This window comes from Megalobrama amblycephala, linkage group LG2, assembly GCF_018812025.1.
Source record: "Megalobrama amblycephala isolate DHTTF-2021 linkage group LG2, ASM1881202v1, whole genome shotgun sequence".
NCBI classification, from domain to species: Eukaryota; Metazoa; Chordata; class Actinopteri; order Cypriniformes; family Xenocyprididae; genus Megalobrama; species Megalobrama amblycephala.
This window is the reverse complement of record NC_063045.1, coordinates 61,440,984-61,459,580: the sequence shown is the minus strand read 5'-3', so window position 1 is coordinate 61,459,580 and position 18,597 is coordinate 61,440,984. Positions and strand designations below refer to the sequence as shown.

At 29.0% G+C, this 18,597-nt stretch overlaps 1 protein-coding gene across 1 annotated transcript in view; it reads left to right on the top strand.

Moving 5' to 3' along the window:
* The window catches only part of cplane1 (ciliogenesis and planar polarity effector 1), a 57,875-nt gene that overhangs the window by 27,622 nt on the left and 11,656 nt on the right, over positions 1–18,597 (top strand). The window contains 18 exon segments of the mRNA XM_048181347.1: positions 45–193; positions 2,775–2,911; positions 3,121–3,188; positions 4,386–4,444; positions 4,614–4,655; positions 4,731–4,827; positions 4,829–4,885; positions 4,980–5,291; positions 8,530–8,835; positions 8,837–9,115; positions 10,926–11,092; positions 11,293–11,377; positions 11,461–11,509; positions 16,388–16,522; positions 16,605–16,676; positions 16,800–16,927; positions 17,033–17,222; positions 18,237–18,448. Of these exon segments, the coding sequence (XP_048037304.1) occupies positions 45–193; positions 2,775–2,911; positions 3,121–3,188; positions 4,386–4,444; positions 4,614–4,655; positions 4,731–4,827; positions 4,829–4,885; positions 4,980–5,291; positions 8,530–8,835; positions 8,837–9,115; positions 10,926–11,092; positions 11,293–11,377; positions 11,461–11,509; positions 16,388–16,522; positions 16,605–16,676; positions 16,800–16,927; positions 17,033–17,222; positions 18,237–18,448 (2,544 nt within the window).

Here is an 18,597-nt window from a genome sequence, read left to right as displayed (position 1 = left end):
GGACTTAAGCAGAAATGTGAAACCGAACTCTGTTTTCAAAGCAGATCCATCGGAGGGAGGGGCCTGATGCTCCAGTGCTGCAGCCAATCACAGGCTGGAGGAGGGACAGAGAAAGCAGTGTGGACACGGGCTACCCGGGGTCAGCAGGGACGCCCATCACACTCCCGGAGCTGGACGCTCAACACAGCCATGAGTGAGTCCACAGTCTATCGTTCTATCGTGCGTTCATCCATCCATCCATCCATCTAACGTTCTGTTGTTCTATCTATCGTTCTATCTATCGTTCTATCGTTCTATCTATCGTTCTATCTATCGTTCTATCTATTGTTCTATCGTTCTATCTATCGTTCTATCTATTGTTCTATCGTTCTATCTATTGTTCTATCTATCTATCGTTCTATCTATCTATCTATCTATCGTTCTATCTATCTATCTATCTATCGTTCTAACATTCTATCGTTCTGTCGTTCTATCTATCTATCTATCTATCTATCTATCTATCTATCTAACGTTCTGTTGTTCTATCTATCTATCTATCTATCTATCTAACATTCTGTTGATCTATCTATCTATCTATCTATCTATCGTTCTATCTATCTATCGTTCTATCTATCTATCGTTCTATCTATCGTTCTAACATTCTATCGTTCTGTCGTTCTATCTATCTATCTATCTATCTAACGTTCTGTTGTTCTATCTATCTATCTATCTATCTATCTATCTATCTATCTATCTATCGTTCTATCTATCTATCGTTCTATCTATCTATCTATCTATCTAACGTTCTAACATTCTATCGTTCTATCTATCTATCTATCTATCTATATATCTATATATCTATCTATCTATCTATCTATCTATCTATCTATCTATCGTTCTATCTATCTATCTATCTATCTATCTATCTATCGTTCTATCTATCGTTCTATCTATATATTGTTCTATCGTTCTATCGTTCTATCGTTCTAACATTCTATCGTTCTATCTATCTATCTATCTATCTATTTATCGTTCTATCTATCTATCGTTCTATCTATCTATCGTTCTAACATTCTATCGTTCTATCTATCTATCTATCTATTTATCGTTCTATCTTTCTATCTATCTATCTATCTATCTATCTATCTATCTATCTATCTATCTATCTATCTATCTATCTATCTATTTATCGTTCTGTTGTTCTTTCTATCTATCTATCTATCTATCTATCTATCGTTCTATCGTACTATCTATCGTTCTATCTATCGTTCTATCTATCTAACGTTCTAACATTCTATCTATCTATCTATCTATCTATCTATCTATCTGTCTATCGTTCTATCTATCTATCTATCTATCTATCTATCATTCTATATATCGTTCTATCTATCTATCGTTCTATCGTTCTATCGTTCTATCTATCTATCGTTCTATCTATCTAACGTTCTAACATTCTATCGTTCTATCTATCTATCTATCTATCTATTTATCGTTCTATCTATCTATCGTTCTATCTATCTATCGTTCTATCTATCTATCGTTCTATCTATCTATCTATCTATCTATCCTATCTATCTATTTATCGTTCTATCGTTCTATCGTTCTATCTATCGTTCTATCTATCGTTCTATCTATATATCGTTCTATCTATCTATCGTTCTATCGTTCTATCTATCTATCGTTCTATCTATCTATCTAACGTTCTAACATTCTATCGTTCTATCTATCTACCTATCTATCTATCTATCTATCTATCTATCGTTCTATCTAACGTTCTATCTATCTATCTATCGTTCTATCTATCTATCTATCTATCGTTCTATCTATCTATCTAACGTTCTAACATTCTATCGTTCTATCTATCTATCTATCTATCTATCTATCTATCTGTTTATCGTTCTATCTATCTATCTATCTATCTATCTATCTATCTATCTATCTGTTTATCGTTCTATCTATCTATCTATCTATCTATCTATCTATCGTTCTATCTATCTATCGTTCTATCTATCTATCGTTCTATCTATCTATCTAACGTTCTAACATTCTATCGTTCTATCTATCTATCTATCTATCTATTTATCGTTCTATCTATCTATCGTTCTATCATTCTATCTATCTATCGTTCTATCTAACGTTCTATCTATCTATCTATCTATCGTTCTATCGTTCTATCTATCTAACGTTCTAACATTCTATCATTCTATCTATCTATCGTTCTATCATTCTATCTATCTATCGTTCTATCTAACGTTCTATCTATCTATCTATCATTCTATCTATCTATCTAATGTGATAATAATAATAATAAATAATAAACTTTATTTTATATAGCGCCTTTAAAAGGATATTCTCAAAGCACTTTACACATAGTACAAAGTTAAAAAACAGTCAATACAAAATAAGAAGAGAAATAAAAATACAGATTACATATAAGCCAGTCTAAAGAAATAAGTTTTAAGAGAAAACAACGATAAAACAAGTGTAGGTTGAGAGGAGCGGCAGCCAAGACGCGCCAGCGTTCCCGTCTCACCGGAAGTCAAGGTATCGATAACTGTGAAGTAACACTATGAATGATGTACCCATGTGACAAAAATGAAAACTCTCATACAGTATTTGAGCTTCCTTGTCTTGATCCAGTCAAATGTTTTCAAACAATCAAATCAAAGCTTTTAAAGATGTCAGAAGTAATTATAAGCAACATGAAAGCGCGTTTAACCATAATTAAAAGCAACTGGATAGAATTAACAAATAAACATGCAGTTTTAAGGCTGTTGTGTGATGTTTGATCACAGTGTGTGTGAAGCCGAGGCTGTCGTGGATCAAACACATGATCAGCTGTCTGAACATGAAGACACGATGATCTCTGATGAACAGATCAACATCACTGAGATCAGAAGAGAGATCAGACAGACGTCTGCAGCTGAAGACGGTCAGTCTTCGGTTTTACACAGACATTTGCATGCCTTTATTTTGTTTTGCAGGCTTCTGTTTTAGAAGACATTTTATTTTAATTCTGTCATTTACATAAATTATGAATCATTTTATACTGATTACGATTAATGTTAATTATTTATGTTTCTATTACTGAATGATTAAGAGCATATAATCCACTGTTGTTCATTGTTGTTTGGTTTACAGGTGATAGCAGTGCTGCTGATGTCACCGAGGCATCATGGGCCAATCAGAGCCGAGCTCACAGAGATCAGGTGATTATGTGCTGCCCTATAAATCAAGGATGAATTAATGATTCTATGCATCACTGATAGCTCGTTTGTTTTGAATGTTTTGGGGTAAACACTGTTAAAGAAAGACATTACACACATCAATCTTCATTCATTCAGTCTAATGATCATAAACTGTGTAATTGATCGTTGTCTCAGTTAGGTGATTTTTTTTTTTTTTTTTCACATCATAACATAATTTAAATTTTATTTAAATCAAATGTATTTGTTTATTAATTTATCATAATCATTTATAATTCATATAATTAATTGTTTTATATATACATTTATTTATAATATTTTTATCTATCAATAATATTTTTAATTTACTAGTATTTATATTTATTTATCAGTATAATTTTATATATATATATATATATATATATATATATATATATATATATATATATATATATATATATATATCAACAATATTTATCATTTATTAGTTAATACATCCATTTATTTATCATTAATAATCATTTATAATTAATACATATTATCTATCAATATCAATAATATTTATTCATTTATTAATATTTATTTATCAGTAAAATTTATATATATTTTTCATCTATCGACATCAATATTTATTCATTTATTAATATTTATTTATCAGTATAATTTATATATATTTCATCTATCAATATTAATATTTATTCATTTATTATTTATTTATCAGTATAATTTATATGTATTTTTCATCTATCAATATAAATATTTATTCAATTATTAATTAATACATAATTTATTTATCATTAATAAATTATAATTAATATATATTATCCATCAATAAAAATAATATTTATTAATTTATTAATTAATAAATCTATTTATTTTCATTATTTATTTACCATTATTTATTTACCATTTATTTATCATTAATAAATTATTATTAATATATATTATCAATTAATATCAATAATATGTATTAATTAATACATTTATTTATTTATCATTAATAATTTACACTTAATATATATGTTTAATTACTATTTATCTATGTATCAATAATATTTATTAAATTATTAATAATAAATAATAATTATAAATAATATATATTTTAATAAGTTGACAATAGCTGTATTGTAAGCATGAAAATCTACAGTTAGTTCAGTAGATCCATCCTTCTAATCAGTGCCAGATCCGTGTGTAAAACAAGCTCTCCCGATGTTTCCACAGACATTAACACTGGCTGATCTCGAGTGTCCGGACTCGGATGAACATTCAATACATTCACAGTGAGTCTGCATACATGAACTTTAACCTTTTGGAACATGCTTGATGCTCATGTAGCTTTCAGAGTCATTTATTACAGGCAGTGTTTCGGTTGTCATGGCGACTATAAACAAAGCTCAAACACTCGGTTTACCTTCATCTGTTTGATATCAGCTGATGTTTTTGTTTCAGATCTCGTTTCGAGGGAAATCACGTCTCCTGTGGAGCGCACAGGTGAGGAAGATCTCACTGTCACGAAGAAGGATTTGAGATTTTCTCTCTGTAATATCATCTGTGTTTTCCTTTCAGGCCTGAGGTTTCTGCATCAGTTCAGCAGGCAGTCGGGCCGACACCGACCATGACACCACCGCAGTCAGAGAGACTCAGCAGCGGTCATCCAACCCCAAACACAGACAGACCCCGTCAGACAGCTGCTCCAGGACGAGTTATTCAGACTAGTGCAGGTGCATTTGAGCTTCATGACTTTCCTTGTTAATTCTAATGCTGGAAAACATTGGTTTGGACGCCATTACAGTTTCCTGATTATCCTTGTTTCAGCTGCAGCAGATCAACTTCATGAGCCTCATGCAGGTGGTGGGCGCGTCCTTCGCAAACCTGCCGCTGTCTCAAGCCAACATGCATCAGTCTAATGTGAATTTACCTGCACAGCATCAGTCTCAGCCCATCCCTCTTACCCAGAATGCCCAACACACTATATGTGATGATACCAACCTCCCAACACGAGCTACCAGGCCTGAAAGAGTTAATAACAGCCAGGATGATGACGAACATCCTGTGAATGTGAACTCTGGATCTGCTCTCAATCCAAATAATGAGATGGAAAAGAGAAACAAACCCCTCAAAACTCAGGTAATATTGGTGATTATTGGTAATTAATTGCGAGTTTATATCGCACAATTCTAGTTATAAAGTTGGAATTGCGAGATATAAAGTCAGAATTGCAAGTTGGAAAGTCGGAATTGCATGTTATAAAGTCAGAACTGCAAGTTATAAAGTCGGAATTGCGAGCTATAGAGTCGGAATTTCGAATTATAAAGTCGGAATTGCGAGATATAAAGTTGGAATTGCGAGATATAAAGTTGGAATTGCTAGATATGAAGTCGGAATTTCGAATTATAAAGTCGGAATTTCGAATTATAAAGTTGGAATTGTGAGATATAAAGTTGGAATTTCGAAATATAAAGTCGGAATTTCGAATTATAAAGTCGGAATTGCGAGATATAAAGTTGGAATTTTGAGATATAAAGTCAGAATTGCAAGTTGGAAAGTCGGAATTGCATGTTATAAAGTCGAAATTGCTAGATATAAAGTCGGAATTTCGAATTATAAAGTTGGAATTGCGAGATATAAAGTTGGAATTTCGAATTATAAAGTCGGAATTTCGAGATATAAAGTTGGAATTTTGAGATATAAAGTCAGAATTGCAAGTTGGAAAGTCGGAATTGCATGTTATAAAGTCGGAATTGCTAGATATAAAGTCGGAATTTCGAATTATAAAGTCGGAATTGCGAGATATAAAGTTGGAATTTCGAATTATAAAGTCGGAATTTCGAGATATAAAGTTGGAATTTTGAGATATAAAGTCAGAATTGCAAGTTGGAAAGTCGGAATTGCATGTTATAAAGTCGGAATTGCTAGATATAAAGTCGGAATTTCGAATTATAAAGTCGGAATTTCGAATTATAAAGTTGGAATTGCGAGATATAAAGTTGGAATTTCGAATTATAAAGTTGGAATTTCGAATTATAAAGTTGGAATTTCGAATTATAAAGTCGGAATTTCGAATTATAAAGTCGGAATTGCGAGATATAAAGTTGGAATTTTGAGATATAAAGTCAGAATTGCAAGTTGGAAAGTCGGAATTGCATGTTATAAAGTCGGAATTGCTACATATAAAGTCGGAATTTCGAATTATAAAGTCGGAATTTCGAATTATAAAGTTGGAATTGCGAGATATAAAGTTGGAATTTTGAGATATAAAGTCAGAATTGCAAGTTGGAAAGTCGAAATTGCATGTTATAAAGTCGGAATTGCTAGATATAAAGTCGGAATTTCGAATTATAAAGTCGGAATTTCGAATTATAAAGTTGGAATTGCGAGATATAAAGTTGGAATTTTGAGATATAAAGTCAGAATTGCAAGTTGGAAAGTCGGAATTGCATGTTATAAAGTCGGAATTGCTAGATATAAAGTCGGAATTTCGAATTATAAAGTCGGAATTGCGAGATATAGAGTCGGAATTTCGAATTATAAAGTCAGAATTGCATGTTATAAAGTCGGAATTGCAAGTTATAAAGTCGGAATTTCGAATTATAAAGTCAGAATTGCGAGATATAGAGTCGGAATTTCGAATTATAAAGTCAGAATTGCATGTTATAAAGTCGGAATTGCAAGTTATAAAGTCGGAATTTCGAATTATAAAGTCGGAATTGCGAGATATAGAGTCGGAATTTCGAATTATAAAGTCAGAATTGCATGTTATAAAGTCGGAATTGCAAGTTATAAAGTCGGAATTTCGAATTATAAAGTCAGAATTGCGAGATATAGAGAATCGGAATTTCGAATTATAAAGTCAGAATTGCATGTTATAAAGTCGGAATTGCAAGTTATAAAGTCGGAATTTCGAATTATAAAGTCGGAATTGCGAGATATAGAGTCGGAATTTCGAATTATAAAGTCAGAATTGCATGTTATAAAGTCGGAATTGCAAGTTATAAAGTCGGAATTTCGAATTATAAAGTCGGAATTGCAAGTTATAAAGTCGGAATTGCGAGATATAAAGTTGAAATTTTGAGATATAAAGTCAGAATTGCAAGTTGGAAAGTTGGAATTGCAAGTTATCAAGTCGGAATTGCGAGATATAAAGTCGGAATTGCGTGATATAAAGTCGGAATTTCGAATTATAAAGTCGGAATTGCGAGATATAAAGTCGGAATTTCGAATTATAAAGTCGGAATTGCGAGATATAGAGTCGGAATTTCGAATTATAAAGTCAGAATTGCATGTTATAAAGTCGGAATTGCAAGTTATAAAGTCGGAATTTCGAATTATAAAGTCAGAATTGCGAGATATAGAGTCGGAATTTCGAATTATAAAGTCAGAATTGCATGTTATAAAGTCGGAATTGCAAGTTATAAAGTCGGAATTTCGAATTATAAAGTCGGAATTGCGAGATAAAGTCGGAATTTCGAATTATAAAGTCAGAATTGCATGTTATAAAGTCGGAATTGCAAGTTATAAAGTCGGAATTTCGAATTATAAAGTCAGAATTGCGAGATATAGAGTCGGAATTTCGAATTATAAAGTCAGAATTGCATGTTATAAAGTCGGAATTGCAAGTTATAAAGTCGGAATTTCGAATTATAAAGTCGGAATTGCGAGATATAGAGTCGGAATTTCGAATTATAAAGTCAGAATTGCATGTTATAAAGTCGGAATTGCAAGTTATAAAGTCGGAATTTCGAATTATAAAGTCGGAATTGCAAGTTATAAAGTCGGAATTGCGAGATATAAAGTTGAAATTTTGAGATATAAAGTCAGAATTGCAAGTTGGAAAGTTGGAATTGCAAGTTATCAAGTCGGAATTGCGAGATATAAAGTCGGAATTGCGTGATATAAAGTCGGAATTTCGAATTATAAAGTCGGAATTGCGAGATATAAAGTCGGAATTTCGAATTATAAAGTCGGAATTGCGAATTATAAAGTCGGAATTGCAAGATATAAAGTCGGAATTGAAAACAAGCTTCCATACTATCCTTTGAGAAAGATTCATTAATTAAAAATTAAAAATGCTAATATTTGCAGATGCATACAGTATGTGATAACTGAGATAATCTTTACACAGCTAATTTAAATGCCTGCTCAGAATTCTGTGTGAAGATGTAATGCTGCATAAAAGAATAAATTAGACCTAATAGCTCCTAGTATAAAAGTATACTATTAAAATTAAAATAGTAAATGCCTTTATTCCACCTCTGAGCAGCATTAAACAGTCTGTGTAAATTGGCACTTCAATAGCACTTCTCTTCCACCTTTAGTGTAAATTTGACAATCGAGTGCATCCGTATTTTAATTGAATCTCTCACAGGAAATTCAGCAGTTGACCATTCGCTCAGACTGGCCAGAGGACGGTCAATCTCACGGCAGGAGTTTCATCCCGACGTCACAAGGGCTTCTAACCACAGCCAGTAATCACTCTAATGGCGTCTCTGAAGCCCATCCGAGAGCTGCTCCGATAACACACGGACTCAGACTTCTGCAGCTACACCCGGCTCAGAGATCTCCTCCTCCTGTCCATCTTCCTGTGAGGGACGCCTGGGGTCCAAATCGCACCTCATCTCACGCCAACTTCCTCCCTAGTCAGTCTGAACCCTCATCTGTCCGGAACAGCCGAGGATAGAGGCAGGACACGAGCCGAAGCATCCGTGGCTCCTCCGTCACTCCTCCGTTATAACACACAGATGACGCGAGGAGCTCAGGAACCTCTCCGTTTGCCTCCTGTTCCTCCTGCTGTCGCTCTTCCTCTGCTGCGATTTCACCCTGATACCCAGCGACCCGTGACGTTGCCGCATATCCCACAATCCACCATGGCCAAACCCAGCCTGGGCGTCACAGCCACGGGCCACTATCCCAGAATTCAGCTGCTGCACAGAGATCCTGATCCACCCGCTGCTGTGAGTTTCCGTTTACACCAACAACTGATTACTTTCTCTAGTTTGTGACGGAGTACTTTATTCACTGTGTGCAGTAATCACATTTACTCATCACTTTACTTAAAATTAATGTCTTGATCTGAATTTTGTATAATAATTGGGTTTTATGTTAGATTTTACAATAATATTAATAATAATACAAAATATAATTTATTTAGATGTTTACTGTTCACTCTGAGCAGTAATCACATTTACTCATCACTTTACTTAAAATTAATCTATTTATAATTTTCCATAATCATTGAATATTTTTATAATAGTTTTGATATTAATAATACAAAATATAATTATTTTCTTTTAATGTTTACTATTCACTTTAAGAAGTAATTACATTTACCTTTCACTTTACTTATAATTAAATTATTTATAATTTTGTCTAATTGTATATTTTATAATAATTATTATTATAATTCAAAATTTAATTTCTTGCTTTTGATTTTTACTGTTCACTGTGAGCGGTAATCACTTTTTCTCATCACTTTACTTAAAATTAATGTCTTTATATTTTTTTTATAATAATTGGGTTTTATACTAGTTTTTATAATAATAATAATAATAATAATAATAATGCCAAATATAATTTATTTTCTTTTGATTTTAACTAGGCACTCTGAGCATCACATTTACTGATCACTTTACTTAAAATTATTCTATTTATAATTTTGCATAATAATTGGATAGTTTTATAATAGTTTTTATAGTAATAATAATAATGATAATACAAATTATAATTTCTTTTCTTTTAATTTTCTTTTAATTTTTACTATATATTTAAAATTTACCTTATAATTAAACTTATAATTTTGTATAAGATATTTTATAATATTTATTATTTTTCAAAATGTAATTTCTTGGTTTTTTTTCTTTTGATTTTTACTATTTATTGAGAGCAGTAATGACATTTTCTCATCACTTTACTTAAAATTAATGTCTTTATAATAGTGTATAATAATTGGGTTTATACTAGTTTTAATAATAATTTTAATAATTATAATAATCAAATAATATATTTGATTTTTACTATTCACTCTGAGCAGTAATCACATGTACCCATCCATCACTTTACTTATAATTAAATTATTTATAATTTTATATAATAATTGGATTTTATAATAATTATTATTATCATTGAAAATTTAATTTAATTTGAAACATTTTTTCTTTTGAATTGTCTATTCTGAATTTTTTATAATTTTCTATAAATTTACATAATTTAATATTTTATAAAAAAATTATTATTATTTTTTTAAACATATTTTTATTGAACATTAAGCATATAAAATGACAAGAAAATAAGTCAAGAAAATACATTTTAAAATATTTTTTATAAAAAAAAATTATAATAAAATATAATAATTTTAAATAATAGAAAATGTATTGATTTCTTTTAATTTTACGATTCACTCTGAGCAGTAATCACATTTACTCATCACTTTATTTATAAGTAATTTTTAATTTTTAAATATATATATATATATATATATATATATATATATATATATATATATATATATAATAAAATAAATTTATAATAAAAAATAAAAAAAATTCCATGAGATTCACATCAAACGAATAAATTTTAGCTCAAAAACATTATATATGTTCCTTATGGAAAGTGACTCAACATTAAGAGCTCGCAAAAACAAACAAAAGCAGCTAAAGGTTTTCTTAATAACAGCCTAACAGGCATAACTTGTATTTCTCTGTAATATTCAGTGCAAAACAACATTAATGTTTAGATGTTTGGTTTGACGGTGTGTTTGTGGTGTAGGAGTTGCGGTTCAGCACAGCTCCAGTACGAGCGCCTCGTCTGATCCCGCTGGAGGAGCTGATGAAATGGACCGCAGCGAAGCAGACGGGTGCCGATACCAAACTACAGCTCTTAAAGACAGACACGGTTCTGGAGAACAAGAGCACCACCAGCCCGTCCAGCAAGAGGTGACGCGTCGCCATACCCTGATCTCATTAATTTACTACATTAATATCATAAACATGCGACTAGACAAATCTTTAGTCATGGACAGACCTAGAATTCTTCTACTGTTTTGATTTATGTGCTCAAACCATGTGACATATGATTTTTTTTAGTGTGCAAATTTGTGTTTTTTGTCTAACATTTGGACTTTTGTCTCATTTAGACGGAAGAGGAGAGAGGAGAAAAACAAGGAGGACAAGATCGGAGTCACTTTCAGACCGGAGGACTCCATCATTCCTCCAGATGAGGTACACGTGTCCCAAAACTGAATTTATGTATTTTTGATGTCAGGATGTCATCTTCAGTGTGTTTCTGTTTTTCATGTCTGCAGCCTGCAGAAGATGAGCCAGATCAGAACGATGCTTACGCCGTTCCTATAGGTGATTTTTTTTGTATTATTTTTTACTATCATTATAGTATTTAGTAATATTTAGCATTTATTTTTGTAATTATGTGCTTTTGTCATTTTTATTAAATACTACGGTAACACTTTACAGTAAGGTTTCATTAGTTAACATGAGTTAACTACTTTAGTTAACATGAACTAAGAATGTTACTTCATTGTTAGTACATTAACTTAACAAATGAGACCTTTTTATAAAGTATTACCAATATTTCTATTTATTTTAATTCATTTTTAGTAATTTTATTACTTCAATTTAAACTTATTTTATTACATTTAGTTGCCAAGACAACATTTTTATTTTCATTTGTTTATGTAATATTTATATTTACAGTTTTCTGTCGTTTTAATTAATTTTTATTTCAGTTTGTTTTAATCATTTTATTACTTCAATTTAAACTTATTTTATTTCAGTTAGTCGCCAGAACAACATTTTCATTTTCATTTATCTAATATTTATATTTAGTTTTCTATGTAATTTAAAAATATATATATTTCTATTGTTTTAATTCGTTTTTTTATTTCAGTTTGTTTTAATAATTGAAATACTTCAATTCAAACTTATTTTATTTCAGTTAGTTGCCAGAACATTTTCATTTTCATTTGTTTATCTAATATTTATATTTACGGTTTTGTTATTTTTATTTTTAAATATTTCTATTGTTTTAATAATTGTATTACTTCAATTTAAACTTATTTTATTTCAGTTAGTCGCCGCCAGAACAACATTTTCATTTTCATTTATCTAATATTTATATTTCCAGTTTTCTATGTAATTTAAAAAAAAATTTGATTGTTTTAATTCGTTTTTATTTCAGTTTGTTTTAATAATTGAAATACTTCAATTCAAACTTATTTTATTTTAGTTAGTTGCCAGAACATTTTCATTTGTTTATCTAATATTTATATTTACAGTTTTCTGTCATTTTTTTTAATATTTCTATTGTTTTAATTAATTTTATTTCAGTTTGTTTTAATCATTTTATTACTTCAATTTAAACTTATTTTATTTCAGTTAGTCGCCAGAACAACATTTTCATTTTCATTTATCTAATATTTATATTTAGTTTTCTATGTAATTTAAAAATATATATATTTCTATTGTTTTAATTCGTTTTTTTATTTCAGTTTGTTTTAATAATTGAAATACTTCAATTCAAACTTATTTTATTTCAGTTAGTTGCCAGAACATTTTCATTTTCATTTGTTTATCTAATATTTATATTTACGGTTTTGTTATTTTTATTTTTAAATATTTCTATTGTTTTAATAATTGTATTACTTCAATTTAAACTTATTTTATTTCAGTTAGTCGGCGCCAGAACAACATTTTCATTTTCATTTATCTAATATTTATATTTCCAGTTTTCTATGTAATTTAAAAAAAAAAAAAGATTGTTTTAATTCGTTTTTATTTCAGTTTGTTTTAATAATTGAAATACTTCAATTCAAACTTATTTTATTTCAGTTAGTTGCCAGAACATTTTCATTTGTTTATCTAATATTTATATTTACAGTTTTCTGTCATTTTTTTTAATATTTCTATTGTTTTAATTAATTTTTATTTCAGTTTGTTTTAATCATTTTATTACTTCAATTTAAAGTTATTTTATTTCAGTTAGTCGCCAGAACATTTTCATTTTCATTTATCTAATATTTATATTTAGTTTTCTATGTAATTTAAAAATATATATATTTCTATTGTTTTAATTCATTTTTTTTATTTCAGTTTGTTTTAATAATTGAAATACTTCAATTCAAACTTATTTTATTTCAGTTAGTTGCCAGAACATTTTCATTTTCATTTGTTTATCTAATATTTATATTTACGGTTTTGTTATTTTTATTTTTAAATATTTCTATTGTTTTAATAATTGTATTACTTCAATTTAAACTTATTTTATTTCAGTTAGTCGCCGCCAGAACAACATTTTCATTTTCATTTATCTAATATTTATATTTCCAGTTTTCTATGTAATTTAAAAAAAAAATTTGATTGTTTTAATTCGTTTTTATTTCAGTTTGTTTTAATAATTGAAATACTTCAATTCAAACTTATTTTATTTCAGTTAGTTGCCAGAACATTTTCATTTGTTTATGTAATATTTATATTTACAGTTTTCTGTCGTTTTAATTAATTTTTATTTCAGTTTGTTTTAATCATTTTATTACTTCAATTTAAACTTATTTTATTTCAGTTAGTCGCCAGAACAACATTTTCATTTTCATTTATCTAATATTTATATTTAGTTTTCTATGTAATTTAAAAATATATATATTTCTATTGTTTTAATTCGTTTTTTTTATTTCAGTTTGTTTTAATAATTGAAATACTTCAATTCAAACTTATTTTATTTCAGTTAGTTTCCAGAACATTTTCATTTTCATTTGTTTATCTAATATTTATATTTACGGTTTTGTTATTTTTATTTTTAAATATTTCTATTGTTTTAATAATTGTATTACTTCAATTTAAACTTATTTTATTTCAGTTAGTCGCCAGAACAACATTTTCATTTTCATTTATCTAATATTTATATTTCCAGTTTTCTATGTAATTTAAAAAAAAAATTTGATTGTTTTAATTCGTTTTTATTTCAGTTTGTTTTAATAATTGAAATACTTCAATTCAAACTTATTTTATTTCAGTTAGTTGCCAGAACATTTTCATTTGTTTATCTAATATTTATATTTTCAGTTTTCTTTTAGTAATTTTGTTTTGTACTTTTGTCATTTTTATAAATTTTTTAATATTTCTACTTAGTTTTAATTCATTTTTTTCGGTTTTAGTTTTAATAATTTTATTACTTCAGATTAATTACAGTTAGTTGCCAAGACAACATTTTCATTTTCATTTGCTTACCTAATATTTATATTTACAGTTTTCTGTTATTTTTATTTTTACATATTTCTATTGTTTTAATAATTGTATTACTTCAATTTAAACTTATTTTATTTCAGTTAGTCGCCAGAACAACATTTTCATTTTCATTTATCTAATATTTATATTTCCAGTTTTCTATATAATTTAAAAACAAATTCTATTGTTTTAATTCGTTTTTATTTCAGTTTGTTTTAATAATTGAAATACTTCAATTCAAACTTATTTTATTTCAGTTAGTTGCCAGAACATTTTCATTTGTTTATCTAATATTTATATTTTCAGTTTTCTTTTAGTAATTTTGTTTTGTACTTTTGTCATTTTTATAAATTTTTTAATATTTCTACTTAGTTTTAATTCATTTTTTTCGGTTTTAGTTTTAATAATTTTATTACTTCAGATTAATTACAGTTAGTTGCCAAGACAACATTTTAATTTTCATTTGCTTACCTAATATTTATATTTACAGTTTTCTGTTATTTTTATTTTTACATATTTCTATTGTTTTAATAATTGTATTACTTCAATTTAAACTTATTTTATTTCAGTTAGTCACAGAACAACATTTTCATTTTCATTTATCTAATATTTATATTTCCAGTTTTCTATATAATTTAAAAACAAATTCTATTGTTTTAATTCGTTTTTATTTCAGTTTGTTTTAATAATTGAAATACTTCAATTCAAACTTATTTTATTTCAGTTAGTTGCCAGAACATTTTCATTTGTTTATCTAATATTTATATTTTCAGTTTTCTTTTAGTAATTTTGTTTTGTACTTTTGTCATTTTTATAAATTTTTTAATATTTCTACTTAGTTTTAATTCATTTTTTTTCGGTTTTAGTTTTAATAATTTTATTACTTCAGATTAATTACAGTTAGTTGCCAAGACAACATTTTCATTTTCATTTGCTTACCTAATATTTATATTTACAGTTTTCTGTTATTTTTATTTTTACATATTTCTATTGTTTTAATAATTGTATTACTTCAATTTAAACTTATTTTATTTCAGTTAGTCGCCAGAACAACATTTTCATTTTCATTTATCTAATATTTATATTTCCAGTTTTCTATATAATTTAAAAACAAATTCTATTGTTTTAATTCGTTTTTATTTCAGTTTGTTTTAATAATTGAAATACTTCAATTCAAACTTATTTTATTTCAGTTAGTTGCCAGAACATGTTCATTTTCATTTGTTTATCTAATATTTATATTTTCAGTTTTCTTTTAGTAATTTTGTTTTGTACTTTTGTCATTTTTATTAATTTTTTAATATTTCTACTTAGTTTTAATTCATTTTTTTTCAGTTTTAGTTTTAATAATTTTATTACTTCAGTTTAATTACAGTTAGTTGCCAAGACAACATTTTCATTTTCATTTGCTTACCTAATATTTATATTTACGGTTTTCTGTTTTAAATATTTCTATTGTTTTAATAATTGTATTACTTCAATTTAAACTTATTTTATTTCAGTTAGTTGAAAGACATTTTCATTTTTGTTTGTTTATCTAATATTTATATTTACAGTTTTCTTTTAGTTTTAGTAATTTTATGTGCTTTTGTCATTTTTTAAATATTTCTATTTAGTTTTAATTCATTTTTATTTCAGTTTTAGTAATTTTATTACTTATTTTATTTCAGTTTTTGTTTGTTTGTCTAATATATATTACGGTTTACAGTTTTTCTTTTTTAGTAATTTTTAATATTTCTATTTAATTTTAATTCATTATTATTACAGTTTTAGTTTTTAGCAATTTTAGTACTTAAATTTAAACTTTATTAAACTCTATAAGTTTTTTGTCTAATATATTTGACTATATAAATATATGTGATAATTACCTAATATATTTATATTTGATTTGATTTAAGCTTTTAACTCCATTTACCAAAAATGTAATAGTTTTAGTTTTTGTTAACAACAACATCACTGTCTTCCTTATTTTCCTCAAATGTGTTTGTGCTGCAGGCAGCTTTGAGTCGGCTCTGAGCGGACAGCCGTTGTTGGATCAGGTGTACGTCACCTCGGCCGAGCTCCATGCGTTCGCCTCCACGCAGAAGAGACCTCCTGAGATCCAGGACGCCTGTACGAACACTGAAGCGGGTATGTGGTCTGATCGTGTCCCAGCACCTGATATCACACACTTTATCTTCTCTAATGTCAGTTCTGCTTTCCTTTACTCTAGAGCCGCTGCGCTCCATCACAGATACAGCCATTTCTGTCCAACCTCAGTCATCTCCCAGCATGCCGTCTGCTCGTAAGTTCATGAGATGAATGTGATCTCAAGCTCTGATCACATATATATATTTGTGTGTGTGTGCATATATATCATTATTTGCTCATTATTTGTTGCTCTTCTGATTTGTTTCTACACTCACAGCTGAAGGAGGGCTGCTTGATGTTCCTCCAGTCGTTCCTCCAGACGTGTTCTTGAATCTTCTCTACTCTAAAGACAAATCATCAGACCAGCCGGAAACCAGAAGGCTTGCAGAGTCGAACGCAGATCCTGTAGGGAAATGCTGCAATAAAACCATCAGACTATAATCTAATCAATCAATATTTTGACAGTTATTGCGAGTTTGATTAGTAATTCTCTCTGTGTTCTTACTGTAGAATCCTGAGGGACGGAGGTTTCTCAATGTGATCGATCTGACAGACGACTCTCTCCTTCAGAATCTGCCTCCATCACCGCCATCATCTGCTCAGCTCCACCTACTAGCAGCTTCTGTCGTAAACCCCGCCCATAACCCCGCCCCAAACAACACTGAGCACTTTACTGAGAATCCGGCTGCAGAGATTCCAGGTACATTGTTCATTTACAGGAAGTCTCATCAAATTCCTTTGACCTAAATATATAAGTTAATATTTCAGTAATAATTAACCGCACATTCTCTGATGTGATAAAGCACTTTGCTAGCATCAATTAGAATGTTGCTTGCATGTTTTAACACATTGCTAGCATAAATTAGCATGTTGCCTGCATGTTTTAGCTTGTTGTTAACATGAATTAGCATTTTTTAACATGCTGTTAACGTGAATTAGCATATTGCTAGCATGTTTTACACATTTTTAGCATTAATCAGAAAATTATCACATTTTAACATGTTAGCATTGAATTAGCATGTTTGCTGGCATGATTAGCCTGTTGCTAGCATGATATAACATGTTGCTAGTGTGTTTTAACACGTTTCTAGCATGTTTTAACACGTTAGCATTAATTTAGCATTTTGTTAGCATTAATTTACCTTTCTAGAATGATTTAACATTTTGCTAGCATTTTTAGGAGGTTGTATGATTTAGCAATGTTGCTAGCATTAATTAGCATGCTGCTAGCATTAATTAGCATGCTACTAGCATGTTTTAGCATGTTGTTAACATGAATTAGCATTTTTTTGCTAGCATGATTTATAATTTTGCTAGCATGATTTAGCATGTTGCTAGCATTTTAGGATGTTGCTAGCATGTTTTAGCAGTGCTGCTAGCATTAATTACCATGTTGTTAGCATTTTTTAGCATTTTATTAGCATGAATTAGCATTTTGATAGCATATTGCTAGCATGTTTAAGCATGTTAATACCATGAATTAGCATGTTGCTAGCATGTTTTAGCATGTTGCTAGCATAAATTCAATTTCTAGCATGATTTAACATGTTGTTAGCATTTTAGGATGTTGCTAGCATGTTTTAGCAATGCTGCTAGCATTAATTACCATGTTGTTAGCATTTTTTAACATGTTGTTAGCATTAATTAGCATGTTGATAGCATTTTGCTAGCATGTCTAGGACTATCCAGACTAACTGGTGTTTATTTCCCGCAGGGCCCTCAGTAGTGTGCGACTCTCCTGAAGCTGTGCTCGGCGGAGACCCCGTGACTCTGAGCGTGCTGAAGGCCGTTCAGACGCCTGGTTTGGAGCGAGCGTTGATGTCCAGGAGTCAGATCTCAGCGCGGCTCTCAGAGATGGACGCTCAGCTGCTCAGACTGCAGAGCATCGCCGATCACATGGAGCAAGAGTTCGCCAACACCAGACTGGTGAGTGAATCAAACAACAAACAATCTCAAATCTAAATCACAGAGAAAATTTTTTATTAAAACACCCTTATTATGATTTTTTGACAGTTGATTCTGTTTTTAAATCCGTTATTTTAAAGCTATATTGATTTTGTAATACTTTATAGTTA